Source organism: Strix uralensis, chromosome 17 (genome assembly GCF_047716275.1).
Source record: "Strix uralensis isolate ZFMK-TIS-50842 chromosome 17, bStrUra1, whole genome shotgun sequence".
NCBI lineage: Eukaryota > Metazoa > Chordata > Aves > Strigiformes > Strigidae > Strix > Strix uralensis.
In genome coordinates this window covers 6,836,025-6,853,357 of record NC_133988.1, presented here as the reverse complement: position 1 = coordinate 6,853,357, position 17,333 = coordinate 6,836,025, and the positions used below count along the sequence as shown (strand labels likewise).

Sequence of the window (17,333 nt, the reverse complement as noted above, 5' to 3'; positions counted from 1 at the left end):
AGTACCCACAGATCTTCAAACTAGGACATGCTGGGACATGACTTAGCTCTAACAGAACTGCATCAAATAGTTTGTAATTTAAAAGAAACAGATGAAAACAATTTATGCCTCCTTTTTCAATAAATTATGCATTTGGGTAAAAACTTTAAAGCAGAAGTAGGTAAGAGGCACAATGCAAAGCTTACATAAAAATTTTTATGTCTTCTGAACTCATCATCTCCATCAAACTATATCGCAGTACACAGTACTAAATAAACTGCATCATCATTTTATATCAGTGTATTCCTACTGGATATATTTCTAGTAAGGAACAAAAGTTTGGACTCATTAGTGTAAATGACAAACCCACATCCAAGAAGCCATTTTTCAATTATTTTACTTAACAGTTTTGAATCCTATTATTTAAAAGTTACAGTTAATTAAAATGACAACATGAAAATAACAGCTTGTGATCCACAGTAAAGCTATCATCCAACAGTACCTTTTAATTTGTTAGGTAACATTTGATTGTAATGAGATGCTCTCTTACTCTTTGATTATATTTGGTATAAAATAAGGCTGGACTGCTTCAGTGAGCTCCTCTGCATACATTTCATATCTACCAGTCATCTGGAAAAGAAAAATCAAAGCTTCAGTTCTTTCAGTGAGCTATGAAAGTACTTCAGTAGAAAATGTTTACATCCTCCATTTTTTTATGGCAACGCATTAATTGCCCCAAACAATAAAACCATAATTCACTCAAAATGCAAGACCTCCAGTGCCTTAGCACAAACATACTTTTATAAAAGAACTCGCATTGTGTTGCCTAAAACTACACTTTTACCCCAAAAAGAGTAGAAGTGCATCTCCACTCTAAAAATAAAACTATAAAATGAACACCTTCCTGATTTGCAGCTCTCCTTCACTGACAGTCATGTCTGCTGACTAATTACTTAAGGCTATTCTGGTTATCCTGGATAGCTGAAAGCTGAACGTGAAAGGTCGACTGACTTTCTTATGCATAAACAATATTCTTTTTTAGGTAAGTTATGTCAATGAAGGCAAAGGAGTGTATCTGTAATTATGTCTTCGTATTATGTCCTTGACAACCAATGAACCCTGCTGCCAGCAATAAGTTTGCATATGTGCCACTGTATTTGGGTTGCTCACTTTATCCATTAATAATACAAAATATTATCATTGCTTTGGGTGATACAGTAAGCTAGGAGGCTGAAATATAGCACTTCACGTAGTCTTATCATCCTCTTCTGAAGTGCAGTCTACAACACTGGCTCTGAGAGGGGCTAATTGCTTCTTTCTTGCCAGAGTGTAATGAGGACAATTTGTTTAACTATTTCGCTGCTGTAAGTTTAGGAAAGACATTCTGCTTAACACCCCTTTCAGGCATCACTGAATGCAAATAGCAGATACCAGAGCAGGTTAAAATAGCTTCCTACTTGCTATCAAGGGTTTTCTGTGGTGGATAACCTATGACTTCATACTTCCTCATTCCCCTCATATCAAGAACTACCTCTGTCTTGGCCACAAATGAGAGGAAAAGGAAATAGATATCCCCTGTCACATAAACAAAATTCACAGCTGTGCCTTATGTGTCAAAAGACCAACAATAGCAACCCACACCATCAGCATAAAACTAAGGTGCTGAAAGCACAAGACTTGAAGACAACAAAAAATAAGCAATTCTATACAAAACCGCTGAAGGTCAGTGTTTTGCTTTTACTGTTTGTTTTTCCTAATCAATACAATTGCTTTTGTTCAGATACCCCTACTAAGTTGTTACAAGCAATGCTCCATGGGCTTCCTGGCACACTAAATCTCTACTCTGCCTCAGATTTCCGTGGCAAAGCAAAACTAAATGCCTGACTGACTTTAAAAAAAGCTGGGAATCTCTCAGCACCATTTAATTCCACTATATGAACAACCATAAACCTACCACATGCATCTATAAAACAACAAATGCAATCTGTCCAGAAGACAACCTGAAATTACTTTTTACCTTTAGTCCCTATATATGGATTGGCAGCATTAGCAAAGAAATTCAGCTCTAGCTAAGAAATGACTCTGTTTTAATTAAAAAGTTTATTCAACATTTCAAATCCACAGAATATTTGTATTTTTACATCAAACTGAAACCAAAACACATTATATATTGCACTATATTGTAATGCACAAAGTGGTTGCAAATAAACCAGCTCTATAAAATAAACTTCTGCTTGCAGTAACATTATGTGCAAAACCTGACACTCCTTGCAAATTATTACTCATTTTAAATACTAGCTTATCACTGAAGAACTTACGTATATTATGACAGTTGCTAGTCAGGAGTTCTGTTCTACTTTGTTAGGATTCAAATCATGCTGCTCTTAAGAGTGGACAGGAAAAAAATTCTAGTCTTTAGCAGTACTGAGGACTAGAATGAAAGACCTGTCTCGACAGAAGTAAGCAAGACATTTTCCTCATCAACAAAGCCTATTTGAGAAGTTGCAACCTCTTTTCTCCTTTTGCTTGCCTTCTTTGTTGTTCTAGCAGAACATTTGTGAGGCCTGTCGTAAACTTGATCAGGTTGAAAGAAGAAACTAGAGTGTCGTTTGTTTGTTTGTTTAAAATAAAAATAATCTGGTCACTCCACTAAACCAGTATACAAGAGAGCACCCCACATAGCCTGTACTGGCACAACTGAAGGGTTAGCAAACTGCAGTGCTGATGTGGCAGTTTCTTAAACCAACACTGCTACTGGACAAATTAAATCAAATTATACCCTCAGGAAAGATGATCCAATTTAGCTTTATCTCAGAATGCGAAAAATAGTAATAAGTAAGTTTGTTCAAGTCATGTGGAGAGGCTTGCAGCTGTCTTAATCTGATTTAGACAAATTCAAAAGTGTGTTAGTATGCTTCAGAGATGAATGTACAGGGTACTTTGTCTGCGGCTTCAACATCTCCACAAATTCAGGGAATTAAGACTGCAAGAAGTTTGGATTCAGAAAGTTCTCAGATGCTTAAAGATTCTTGTGGTTTTGGCTTTTCACTATATTTCACCAAAACTGACACATAAGGCCTATAAGAATATAAAGAACTACCATATTAGGTCAGATCAAAGGCCCATCTCAGCCAAGTGACAAATGCCTATATACTTTGCATAAGGAAACTGCACACAACTTCCCCTAGTAGTCCTCGGAGCTCCTGGCACTCCCACATTTAAGCACCAAAGGCTGTTTTTCATTTAAAAGCCATTGGCCTAGTTTCCCTGAATTTGGCTACTCCTTTCTGGAATTCATTTATTCCTTTGGCCTCCAGAACATCTTTAAATTAGTTCAACAATTTAAGCTCTGGACTGTTAAAGAAAAAAAAGGCTGACTTTTAACTACTGTAAGATTATAAGATCATTATGAAAGCTTGTTTGTTCTAATATCATATGTAAGTTTGTTTCTTTATAAGCAGGCTTACCTTAAAATTCCATTTGTCACTGACTTGTCTGCAAAGATTCAGATCCATCTCTACCACCAAAAGTCCATCCTGAGTGCGAGAGAGTCCTGGGGTCCTGCTGCCATCTGGTGCAGCTACGTAACTTGAGCCATAAAAATGGCCCAAGTCATGGTGTGCTTAAAGAAATTTTTAAAAAGCATGTAACCCCCTCTGCACATAAGCATACAACTTAGCATGCAGTGTCCCTGGCTCAATTTCTTGCGGTTGCTCACTCACTGTGCTTTAAGCAAGATATCCTGAAGAGTCACAGCACAATCCTAACGTAATTGCAGTTCTGACCAACAGTTACTTTCATGCACAGTACAGCTTTCACATACATCAAATTAACAGGAAAAAACTCACTTTTAAATAATGCATGATTATGCTTTCCCATTTAAGTCTCTGAAATTAAGAAATGGGTTTGCTTTCATTGTTATTGTCAAATCATACATTTCCAAAACAGCTGACAGAGATGCACCCATTCAATTTTCAATACAAGGTCAGAAGTGAAAACACTGGGATTTGAGGCACAGAAAAAAATCTTACTTCATACTGCACAACTCTTGAGTTGTGCCAAAAATCAGCCCCATCTGTTGTACTACTAAGCAATAGATACCACTGACCTTTTTCATGCAGCTGCTACAAATAATTAGCTCGAAAACTAGCTAAAAAAAGGCTGAGGCCCACTCCAGATGAAGCCAGCACAGGACAAATTTGTCACAGGTCAAATTAGAGTGTTTCAACATACAAGTGAAGTGCATACAAGCAAATCTCACGCTCTTCTTTGAGAATTCTCTTCTTCAACTTCCAGCGAATCTGTGAAACGGGCCAAAATGGCTTGGCTGGGGATTCAGGCTAGGGCTATTACCGTTAATAATCTTAAAACCACAAATAAAATGTCATGCATGTACTGACAACACAGGCTAATTTGTGTGATTTCTGTCCTCCAGTCCTACAATGCTGCATTGACTCCAAACCTCTTAGTCCTCTGAAAGTACATAGAAACTTTAGGTATGAACTTCTGGTGACCACATACCGAGGTATCATCAACTTTCATAGGAAGTGCTTCTTCTCTCCAGCTTACAAAACAGCACTCTTAAGTAAGCTAGCAACCATAGCTGTCATGGGGTAGACACTTGCAGGAGAGCTATTGTTTCTTCAGCCTTTCTAGTTAACAATTATTAGCAACTACCGAATGTGATTTCTGACCATACCTTTCCCACCATCTCCAGAAGTAAAGGCATTTTTGTAGTATTCCTGTGAAATAAAAGGAATCTGTAGGTGGCAGTATAAATCCATTTCATTCAAGAAATCCTTGCTAGTCTACCATACTAGTATGGAAGTTTATATAAATCTACTTTTTTCTGGCATACTATCAGCGCTGTCTAAAGGGAGTCATCAAAAGGGCCTAGTTCCAATGATGGACAGGCTAGAAAACAAGATCTTTTTGTATCACCGCCTGTTGTTCATATGCTTAGGGGAACATGTCTCATATCAGTTTCATGGGTCTAAAGAGGCAAAAGAAGAGACATTTAACCAAACACACCTTTGCAGATCACAAAAGGTGGCAAATGTATCCATGTAACAGCCAGAACAAGTCTGGATTTTTGCAGGGAACCTTGTAAAAGAACACAGATGTAGGACATTTGGACTAATCTGAAGGCAAGAACAACCTATTGTGTGCAGTATTAATTTTCATTATAGAATTTCAGTGTCCAGGAGGAGGTACTATTTGTACAACAGCAATCAGTTGTATACCATTGACTTGAGGATATTTCATTTTTCAGTCACTTTGGCTGAAAGAATACTGATTTCACCATAGAAACTAGGAGAATTAGCAAAAGGGCGGGTGCCTATTACAAAGGCAGCAATTCAAGAACAGGAAGCAGCTGCAACCAAAAAGTAGGCTGCCAGCAACAAGGCAGCTCTCAATCTCTTTGTCACTGTCCATCTTCAAATCATAGCAAAACCACTAATACAGTAGTTTACAGGAGAGGAATCTATGCATTCTAGTGCTATTCAGTTAATTCCCTGGAATTAACTCATGCTACAATACCCAAATTATGAAATGAAGTAACAAAGTGATGATACGTACCGTTCCTACCCTGTTGATGGGACATGTAAAGCAGTGATTAGCAATGGCAGCATTTCTTGCTTCAATTGGCCATAGTGACTCGCTGCAGTACACAAAAGAGGAGGCAGGTATTCACTACTTGTCTACTTCAGAGATAAATTTAGATTATGACTGTCTCACACTGTACATTTTCTGTCAAAGAAGCCAAAGTTAGCTGCTAAGACTGATCTTGCTCTTACAATCCAAAATCTCCCCACAGATTCAGCCAAGCACTATAATTATTTTCTGCTCAAAGTAAATATGGCTTTGTCATGACAAAAAAAAGAAACAAAAAATTAACATATCTCAAGATTTTTCAAAGCAATTAAAATATAAAATGTTTTATTCTCCAAATTATGCAAAGGATTTACACATGTGCTTTCATATTCCATTAACTTTCAATATATCAAACATCATTCTGCAGCAAAGCTGTAAGAGATTCAAACAAGATGCCTCCTTTTTGTCCAGGAAGGGCTTTTGCAGCAGTGAATGAAAAAAATTAGTTATGGGAATAATAAAAAAATGAAAGGAAAAGAAAAATCCATTTCCACCAAAATTTCCTATTTCTGTTACTTCAACTACAGTTTTCATAACACTCTCCAGTAAGTCATTTTCACACAGTGAGTTGATGAAAAAGAAAACATGTTTAACAAAAGCATCCCAATAATTTCCCAATAATTATCTATTAAACCAGTCACTAAATTTACATAAAACCAAGAACTAAGAAATGAGGAACAAAAAATTCCTTCTCTTTTACAAGCTTCTACCTCTTTTCCAAAGGGGATTTCAATTCTGACTGATGTTTAAAACTGAAACAGTCGTCTTTTTATTGAAGAGTTCAATACACAGGGATCAGACTACTTAACAGGAGGTCTGGAAGTACTCAGAGCACCAAAACAAAGGTGATACAATTTGGCCACTCCTGTGGCAGCATGTACCTGCCAGATTCTGAGTACCAAGACAAGGTTGCAAGCATCTGACTCATTAATCTCCCAGTCAGACTCAAGAATCTTAAGAGGTGGTCATTGGACTGATTGAAAGGACTTGGTTTATCACCTCTTTTCTCAATAGCTTTGAGTCTGACAGCCAGCCCTTCTAAGAAAAAGGGATTTTATTGAAAAGCTCTAGAAAATTACAATTTCACAGAAGAAGAGAGACAGGGAAAAAAGGCTATAGGTAAGAAGTGACCCCTGAGACAGTTTTTATACAGGCCTCAAGAGTCCTCTTCCTGCAACAAAAATTACAAGCTTAAAAACAACCAAGTGAAAGCCAATAATTAGGAAAGCCTGAAGCACTCAGAGTACCAATGAAGTCCTCTATGACAACAGAGTAATTTCTGTTTGCTCTCCTGTTAATGGGCTATAAGTAGACAAACATCACAAATATTATTCTAGTAGTGACATAAATGCCCCAAAAGCATTCTTTTCATTCAACTATTTTCAAAGGACATTTTTCAACATTACTCAACCTAAACCATCTTTTATACTGAAATCTATTAAAGGCAGTTTGAATGACAGAATACTGCATCTAAGCTACAGTTCTACTCTCCCATTTGTAAATACATGGTTCTTTGCATCTGAACTGGCTGCGGGTATGAAAATTTTATGCCTCCAATCTGTTTTTCACCATTTCTATCCTATTATGAATGCTCAATGTCCTCAGAAATTTCTAGCTGGTCAGCAACAAAAATTGGATGAATGTTCTTGGACCTTGTTACAGAGACAGAAAAACTCCAAATTTACATTAAACAGGTAAAAGGGGATTGGGTGAATCCTGAAGAAATGGAAAATGCTAAATATATTCCTTGTACATTTCTAACTTTTCTATCATCTTGTATACCCAGAAAGCAAGTCTATATTGCCTGAACATTTCATACATTAAGGTTTACAAAAGTGACACTAGAAAAATCTGTTCCTCTAGGATTAAAGAGACAAAAATGAAAGTATTCTGCAGTTAGTCCACACACACAAGCCCAGCTGAAGGGAGAGCGAAGAGAAATGACAAAGAATTTTTGGTATTACAAGAGGACAGTATGCCTTCTTTTTTTGTTTGCTACTGGATATTTATATTACAATATCATCACTGTCAATGAAATATGCTCCTGTTAGCTTCCTAAAACTTATCTTTGGAGCTGGAAACTCAAAGACAGTTCAGCTAGCCCAAAATATGTTTTTTTTAACTCCGAAAGGAAATGGTTTTGTTCCAAAGAACTCTGCAAAGCCACTTCGCCCTTCCCGCCCCATACAAAGCTAACCGCTTATACTGAAAAGGGTTAAAATATTAACATTTATAATTAAGCATAAGCTACCATCACTTCCTCAGTCATATGTATGTGAACATCATGCAGTACTAAATTACTTTTCAGAACCTAATGTTATCAGGAAAAGAAAAGAAAAAAAAAACAAAAAGGAAAAGCACAGTTGTTCTGTCACGTGTTAAGCTGATGTGCAGACACATTTTGGAATCCCACACCTCAATTTACAGATAGTTTAATTTGGAATTTGAATGTATTGAGTAGTAGGGCAAATAACAGAAAACAATGAGAATGAAAGGAAGGCATGGTGATTTTGTCAAGAGTGGTATAAAGAACCACTGAAACCATTTCTACAAGGTTTCTACCTAAAGAAAGCCCCCCACTAGCCCCAAAGAAATGCAGTTATTTTGTATTACATTATAGTATCCCAAGCAATACACAGCCTGTGTCAGACTATGCTCTGGAAGCATGTCACATTCAAAGGTTATTATACTGAAATGTGACTGATGCTGATAATGTAGAGGCAAAGAATATTCAAGATCTAATCCACAAATTAATCATTATGGGCTAGCTAAGAAGTGTATTTCTTAGCTCACTGAGCTGGTTTTCTTTTTTCTTTTAGGAAATCAAGTCAGTAGGGTGCAATTAATGTCAATCTACAGAAGATTAATCTCAAGGGAAATAGTTTACACTGGTTCAGTCTGGTTCAAGAGGCCTGATAATCACAAATTGCCAAGAATTTAAAAAAAAAAGTTTCTGAGAAAAGGGTTTCTCATCTTGGCTCTGAAAACTGCAATTTGATACTATACTTATTGGCTCCTAGGTGGTAAGCTGGCAAGCTAAGCCTGAATGAAATTACTACTGTCTATCATAAAGCAAAAATATTACAATGATAACCTAAATAAACTCTCAGTAGTTTTCAGAACACAGCTGGATGCTGGTTAACTCTGCCTCAGAGACAAAAGACCTGCAAATGTACAACTAGAGTTCTGGAAGAGAATTAGTGACTGTGAGCAGACCAGTAGCTCAAAACTCCAGATGGTGAAGAACGCAGATTCCTTTGTGAAGGCAAAACAAGAAGGTGATACCTCAGGTTCCAAGACCTCAGTAAGGTGCCCCTGAGGCTCCAGCGAGGGGCTCAGAGATTCAGTTAACCCAGAAAGTGTGCAACAGCCTAAATCGGTTTGTATTTTACCTGAGCTTTCCAATAGTGGCTGAAGGGTTAAAGATGATCTCTGCTCCATTCATACTAAACATGAGCCAGTTCAGAGGGTGATGGCGCCCATAGCAGATATTCACAGCAATTGTTCCAAACTGTGTCTGAAACACTGGGTGTCCTGTATTTCCTTCCATATAGTAAGTAGACTACAAACAAAAAAACCACAAATGCAGACGTCTTAAAAAGCGAAAAGAAATACCTCCAACATTGCTTTGACACATCCCAGTTCCTGATTGCCAGCTTCAAGTCATTAGACCACAAGCAACGACAACAGCTTTCATTTAGTACATAGCTGCCCTGTGATGGGTATACAGCAAAAAGTGGCTCTCTTAGGCTGCTGAGATCAAATTCAAGCCCCTTTCTGTTTCCCTTCACACATACTATACCTAAGCACTGTCTGACTTTGACATAAACACTTCTATTAATACTAGAAACTTCTACAGAAGCTTAAGAGAGATCCACAAATTGCCCAACTTCAGGCAACTCTCTTAGTACTTTCACCACATAAGAAAATTTTCCTAAGTCATTACGATCCTTTGATTCTGATAAAAGAGATGAACACAGTTTAAAGAACACAGAATTCCTTTACATTCACCTGTTATGTAATGACATGCAGTAATTTTATGAATGCTATAAGGAAATATCAGTATATAGCTAAGACTGGTTATTTAAATTTTGTATATGCCTATTGCTCTAAACAAACACAAGGCTTGAAACTACCACCAGGAAAAATCACAGGATAAATCTAGAGAACACTCCTTAAAGAAACTGAAGCCAACTGTTGGCTTAAAAGATCTCATTTACCATATGCTGCGACCTTTCATCTTAACTTCTCAAACATTTCTAAACAACTAGAAAGGCACTGGTTCCTGTAAAAGGCACTAGTAAAGAGAACGATAGGGCATTGTTAACAGCTATCAGAGAGAGAAACATTCACGGAGATATTCTAAATGAAATGTACAGAAGTGGTTCTTCACAGATACAAGAAAAAAGTATGTGTGGAGTCACTGACAGTTGCCTGCTTAGTGCTCAGTGGTAGTCAAAAACCCAAGAAAGTCTCAGACATCAATAGGAAGGGTATTGAAATGGAATAGAAAACATAATTTTGCTGGTTTATAAGAATTCTGTGTGCCCATTGCTTGAGTACTCTGGGCAATTCTAGTGTCTGCATCTCAATAAGGATATACTAGAGATGGAATAAGCAAAGACAATTGAAATGATGGAGGGGATGGGGCAGCTCCCTTGTGAGGAGCAACTGAAAGGGCTCTTCAATCTGCAGACAGGAGGCTGAGGGCGATATTATGAATGAGATTTACAAAATCACAGAGGCAGTGGATAAGAAATCCCCAAGCAGCAGCAGCAGTGGGTATTGACTGAAATTGCACTCTTGTACCTCTTTGCAACCAAAGTAACTTTTTTCATGCAGCAGGCTGTGCACTTCTGAAATTTGCTTCTTTGTGAAAGCAGGTATTATCACCAGGTTCAGAAGGGATTTGACAAAGTCACTGATAAAAGAACCACAGATAAGAAAAGAAATAGACAGGAACATGCCACCCAACATCCCTAATACAATGACTGTGGATACCGAGGGAGCACAGAAGTTGCAGAGTGGACAGTCTTATTCCTAGTCACCTTTTTGTGACTATCTCAGAGACAGAAAAGCAAGGTACATAATCCATCAGCCTGACCCAATGGGGTGTGTCTCTTACCATATAAGAAAGGTGTGTTGTAAAACAATTCCCTTTTTATTGAATCCATCTATTGTAACAACCACTACTATTGGTCTTGAAGGAAGCAGAACCACATCAGGCCTAATGCAAGTACAGTTACAGCTGGGGAACAAACTAGGCCCTCACGTAAGTGTAGGAGAATGGAATGACAGATATAGGGAGATCATCTTCTGAAACCAAGGACCAGAGGTTCAGTATGCTCAGAAAAAGTGACATTTCATGTTCCTTATTTATTATCAGGTCTCATGAAACTGCACAGTGCCTTAGGCAGTGATTTTATCTCCTTTCATGTCTGTAGAGAGCACACCATGTGGTGGGCACTCACACAATCCTTTCTCAAAACAATTCTGGTGATTGAATATATTTCCATTTCTTCTTCTATTCTCAGTTTTCTTTTATTACAATAGGAGAAGAAAAACAAGAATGCTGTTGCTTCAGGGAATTCATCAGTTCTTATTTCTCTATTCCTCACCAGAGGTCACAATCATCTCCACAGCAACAAACTGTGATGTCTCAAGAAAGATTGATTTTTGTTTATTTATATGCCCTCCCACACATGGCTGAATGTTGCAGACCAATCTCTTTCCCCTTTCCATTTAGTTCTCACCAATTCAACAAGGACGATTTTAACAAGACTCCTTTCCCTATCTGCTCTACAGAGACAATCTACAAAAAATAATTTAAAATTCAATGCTTCCTTGGGGGTTAACTTTGTTGATAAAGAAAACAACATTAAAGTAATGGAGATAGCATAATCCTTCCCTGTAGTCTTGGTGGTTTCTAAAATTTCTCTATCAGAATTGTTCAGCTCAGAAGAAAGGACCTAATGCTCTGTTAACAAAACTAGCTAAAAAGAGAGCGCTGTTTTGGGTAAACAGTACTTGCTTCTATAATGAGGTAGATGCAACAAGAAATGTCAAATCAATGCAAGATATACATAGATTGTTTTGAGGTAATTCTGGCATTTAGGATTATAAGAACTAACTCCTTTTAGGAGTTATGCAAAACTCTTCATGAAACTATTTATACTTCACGTGGAAAAGTAAAAACATTTTCTTTTTTTAGGTGCCTTTCATTACAGTTTCATAGCTAGAAACAAGAAGTTTCTTGGAATCTGTTGATGTTCCACAAAACACTGTTTGGAAAACTGAAAGACATCGTATTTTAGCACAAGCAACGGGAATTTATTTTTTGTTTGATTACACAAGACACAAATCAAGAATATGGAAAGTAACCAAAATTCATTTTTGTTAGTGCTTCTATTTTATATGGGTTTGTTAGTTACTGTTTTGATAGCTAAAAGACAGATATGATAAAATAATATTAAATATAAAAATAACTGTTAAAGATAGAAGTCAACACTGGTGACTGACAGGCCTGTGCCAGAAATCCATTGTGTAGAAACCTATTAATAGCCTCCTCTGAAGAAACACAAACCAGTCTGATCAGGTCTGGGAGCTCAGGTCAAAACTTCCAGAGGTCTTTGAACACAAAGTTTCAAGACACAAAAAAACTTTTTAAATTAATAAAAAAGCAGTTTGGATTCTGAAGCCTCAGTTTAGTGACTGGGACATTCAGAGACGGAACAAAAGCAAGTGCAGGTGTATAGCAGCTCCCAGTGCTTAGAAGAAACGCCTCTGTTAATGACTCACTTTAGCTGACAAGGAGAGATTTAGTTAGGTAAGACAATGTATTTTTAGACTTTGGTTAATTTTTAATCCTGATCTTTCTGCTTGTCATAATTATATGGATGGATAAACACATTTCAGAACTACCAGTTTTCTTCTGGCATTGCCTTTCCTACCAGTTCAGTTTCTGAACCTGATTCTGGCAGACAGCCTAAAAACTGCTGAGGGCTTCAGTGGAAGTAATGTGATTAGTAAACAGAAGATGCCATAAACCAACTATTCAGTCAGAAGCGTAATGAATTAAGGGATTCTGCTCAAAGAAACATAAGCAAAAGAACTGTCATTTCCAAGACAACCTCACAGAGAAACAGAGATCAAGACCATAAATAATGCTCACACCTGAACCGTGAAACAATTGCCATCCAAATTAAAATAAGTTCAACATGCACACATGTAAAATCTAAGCCAATCATGCATAACTAACATAACAAAGCTGTGACTTAAAGACCTTTGTTTTAAAGATCCTTGATACTTTTGTAGTTTCCATTAGGTCAAGAGTACATGACAAAATTCAGTGTTATTTGTCATTTAAGAGTCATCACCCTCTGTTCTTGATAAATTAACTTACTATAATTTCACCTGAGAAAAACTGATTTGACACCTAATGAACAACATTTTCTAGAAAAACGTTACATTTCCTGCCAACATGACTCTGATACAACACATGCTGACACGAACAAGAATTGCAAGGTAAGACTAGCTTGATAGTCACAATACTGCATCTTACCTCATTGAAATCTCCAATCCTTGGAATGTGATTTTTCCTACTTTTGCCAAGGACAGCTCCAGAATTAGAAATGACCACTGCAGCATTCCACAGAGTTCCCCCGTGTACTTCATCTCGCTCCAGGATTGGAGATACCACGACCATATTGTATTTCCTTGCCAGCTATACAAATGAACACAATTTTTCTGTTATACACAAGCCTGCAGTAATTATTTTCACTTTTTGTTCATAAAGAAGGATTGAAAAAAAATTTTCATCTAGTACATTACTTGACTGTTATCAAGGGCTAATGCTTAACCCACACTGGCATGGCAACATCACTACAGTTCCTTCATCAAAGATGGATACATCATCACAGAGAGCTTTCCACCAGAATCCTTTGACTGGAAATGCAAAGTACCAACAGGAAAAAGCATCCTAACAGCAATGGTCAAACTATGAAGCCAACCTCTATCTACTCACAGATATAAGAGGAGATAGATCCCATCCCATTCTTCCATTCTGGTATATACCACATAAGTGGTATATACTAGAATGAAAGACACCACAGCTAGCTGAAAACAGTTATTTAAATAAAATTTAAAAAAAAAAGTAAAATAGCATTACATGTTAACTATAAATGTTAAATAACATAGGTGTGAGTGAGAAGTACAGCAACTTCTGATTGCCAGTTTACTAGAACATTGTATTTTCCTTCAGATCACTTCTCTTTAACTTCTCCAAACTTCCACAGTATCATTAATTCCACAGTGAGCAGAAACATGTAATTGCCCTACACAGACCAAAGATATTATGCTGTCTACAAAAACTTAATAGGTCAGTGCATATCTGGGCAAATTTGACATCAAAACAGTCTTTTGTTGTTTCAATCACTTGTAAAAAAAATAACTGAAATTCCTTATTAAAAAAAAGTTGTAAACCAAAAATAAACTCTGCCACCCTTGAAATTAACAGTCTCTGGAAAAATAAGAGCCAGACAGTAACAAATTCCCTTGGGTCCATAAAAAGCCCCTACATTTTGTGTCATTTCACAGGGAGATGCAAAAGATTTGCATTGAAAGTGTTCCCTGTTCAGAAAAGGCTACCTATTCTTCTCACATCTTCATACAAGCTTTATTTAATGCTCAACCGTTCTAGGCAAGAAACACCTTTTAAATGGAAATTAAAAATATCTGTATGAAGAATCATTCCTTCCTTGCAAAATTCAGGAGCAGTTAAATGGGCAGTTTCATATGCCACCCATGGTAAAAGGTAGTCCAAAGTAGTTTAAAAAATAAATATTGAGCACAGTTGCTGTTGTCCATTTATACTTCATTCACTATCATAATATTTTCCAAGCAAGTTGAAAATTTATTTTTTATTATTTCAGTTTTCTCAGTGGTACAAGACCAGTACATAAAGAAGAAATCCATGTTAATCAATGGTAGTTATGGGCTGGGGTTGGAGGCTGCATGTGGGATTTTTTTTGCTTGGTTGGTTTTTTACCTCTTGACAGAATTTTGTTGTTGGCCCATCCTCTGCTGACTCAGCAAATTCAGTCCAAGGAAGCTTCTCCCTTGTACAAAAAGCAAAGGGCATGGCTGGAAAACACCAATGCAAGACCAAATTTACAAGAATGTTCACGTCACTCAAGAAATGCACACTGTTTGCATGAATACAGATAAAAAATTAATTACTTTAGAATGATTCAACCGTTTTTCTTGCAAAAGCTATTTAAAAATATTTTTAGCAAGGGCAAGGAGTTTTGGGCCCACACAGAGCAAAACAGAAGAGAAAGAATGCACTTAGTGAAGTCTTGCTGGAGGTGAAAATATAAAGTAGACCCCAGTCACTAGTGTACAGTTTCTGCGAATAAACATTTTTCAGAAATATTTCACAGACCTTCATTTTGGGTTTTGCCTCTATTAAGCCTCAAAGACTCCATTTTAACTAAAATTAGATTTTTTAATTTTAATATCTGTCTAGAAAAAAAACAAAGTTTTAGGAGAAAAAAATGAGGAAAGGATCACAAAGGATGATACAAAGAAGGAGCACACCTGCAAATACCACTGCTGCAGCACACATCAGTCTTCATTATAACAGATTTCATGTACATCTTCCTTACAGTTCTGCTAACTAAGACACTCTGCTTTTTCCTTTAGAAAGCAAATCAGTAAAGTCCACTGTTACATCTTGGAAGATCTCTGCTGTTTACTTACAAGACATCTAGTGCAGGATACCTGTTAAAATAGAAGGAACTTGACCTCTTGACAACCTAGAAGGAAGCACAGAAAATACTCACTCCAAGCCTCCTGGAAACAAACTATGTTGACTCCACATATTGCAGCTACTTCCACAATCTCCTCAATTCGTCTGTGCAGTGCAGCCACCTGATTGTGAGAAGTGTTACACTATAAATAACTCACTTGTATATTAACAGCTTGGTTTTGCAAGCTTTGTTTACATTAAATTTATCTTGTTCTATACTTAGTCCCATTGGTTTCAGGGGGAATAACTCAAGAAGTTATAATCCCTGAACACTGATAATAGAAAGAGTTAGATATGGATTTTTAAAAGCATTTAGAGGCTGAAAATAGAGAAATCAATCCAATGGAATTCTAATACCATGGTTACAACATTTAAATACATGGCAACTCATTGCTGACTGATTTGCCAACAGCCAAAAATCTTAACAGAATCAGCAAAAATTATAATTTTGCTGCTCATTGTAAACAACCTACAGAATGATCTCAAGTAAACGTGGATTCAAAGTCAAGTACACCAAATCTTAAAACATGGGGTAAGGACAGCCTATTTCCTTGGTTAGCTCTGAATCCTGCTCACACATGTGCATCTTGGACACTCTCTAGAAGTTATTAACTGGAAACTATTTCCTAAATTCCTCTGTCCTAAGAGCGAAGTAGATTATTACCAAGAGAAAACATCAAAGCATTTATTAATTAGTCAAAAAACGTTATTTCAAAGTACTTTTTCTTGAGTATTCTACTTAATAAGCATAGGTGTAGCACTTTGCACTGATACTTTCAGGTGTCAATATAAAAAAAAAATAAGGATGTAAGACAAGTCAACAGTGACCTACAAACTCAACAACTGTACACTGATTTACAGAAATAGTTAACTATTTATAATGTAAAATCATTAACATAACTGTTAGTCTTTTCAACAGATGCTACAAAGAATCCACAAACTTGATTCATTTACTGAATTAACTACCTGCATTTGTGACAGGTAATCTTTCCAAAACAATTATTTCAGAAATGTTCTCTCCTGTCACTGTACAAAATTACTCTTCCAGGAGATTTTATAAATGTGGTATTTTCTTTCACTTTTTAAAAGCTACTTTGAGGAGGCTATTTCTATACATGTGTCACCTCAGTGCTTTTGTGCCCAAGATGTTAAGAGATGATGGCCACCTTGTAATAAGATTTCATTTACTGCTGTACAAAGAATAATGAACACAGCTTTGTTTACTCTAATGGATTTTCCTATAATGGAACATTTCTCAATTAAAACAAGAACTGCACCTGTGGTTTCCATGGGTCGCCATCTCTTTTGATTTTGGGTAAATGATTTTCTGTTTCATTTTGGAGGCAAAGGATTTTCATGTACAAAATCAGTGATTAAATATTTAGCTTTGGAAAAACGGCAAACAGGTTGGGCAATTCACTAGGTAAACACAAGAGATGTTTCTGAGAAACAATAAAACTGAATGTGTGATTTGAATTTCTTACAGTATGCTGTATTGAGAGAGTGATGGGTCCCATATTGCCAGGCAATCAGCAGACATTTCATGATGGAGTTTCTAACATCAACAACCAAACTGTGTTATTTCTCAGTCCAACAGAAGAGGAGTTACACACAAACGGCCCAGATCCCAGTTTGTGTACCTGGACTGCCACTGCTGTGTCTGTGGGAAGTGGAATTTTATTCTGTACCAGTCCCACTCGAACAATACGTGGCCTTCTCAATTGCTCTGGAGCAGCGTCAAATCCATAGCCTTGTAGATCAAAATCTCTTTCCTGAGCTGCTGAAAGAGCAGCAGCTGGCAAATTAAGTTTTCTGGATTGAACAGGAAACAAGGACATTTCAGGATGAGATGTTCTCCTTTTCTGCTCTGAATGCAATGGACCAAAAGGAT

The 17,333-nt window shown here is 36.9% G+C and overlaps 1 protein-coding gene across 2 annotated transcripts in view; it reads right to left on the bottom strand.

Moving 5' to 3' along the window:
• Nucleotides 1–359: 359 nt before the first annotated feature.
• Nucleotides 360–17,333, bottom strand: part of UPB1 (beta-ureidopropionase 1) — a 36,129-nt gene continuing 19,155 nt past the window's right edge. For both annotated transcript variants that reach the window (XM_074887561.1, XM_074887562.1), the window contains 9 exons: nt 17,083–17,254; nt 15,477–15,564; nt 14,681–14,775; nt 13,196–13,357; nt 9,027–9,196; nt 5,560–5,641; nt 4,679–4,721; nt 3,447–3,601; nt 360–609 (listed from right to left, as the gene is read on the bottom strand). In XM_074887561.1, the coding sequence (XP_074743662.1) occupies nt 526–609; nt 3,447–3,601; nt 4,679–4,721; nt 5,560–5,641; nt 9,027–9,196; nt 13,196–13,357; nt 14,681–14,775; nt 15,477–15,564; nt 17,083–17,254 (1,051 nt within the window). In that variant the 3' untranslated portion in view covers nt 360–525. The remainder of the gene's footprint in view (nt 610–3,446; nt 3,602–4,678; nt 4,722–5,559; nt 5,642–9,026; nt 9,197–13,195; nt 13,358–14,680; nt 14,776–15,476; nt 15,565–17,082; nt 17,255–17,333) is intronic.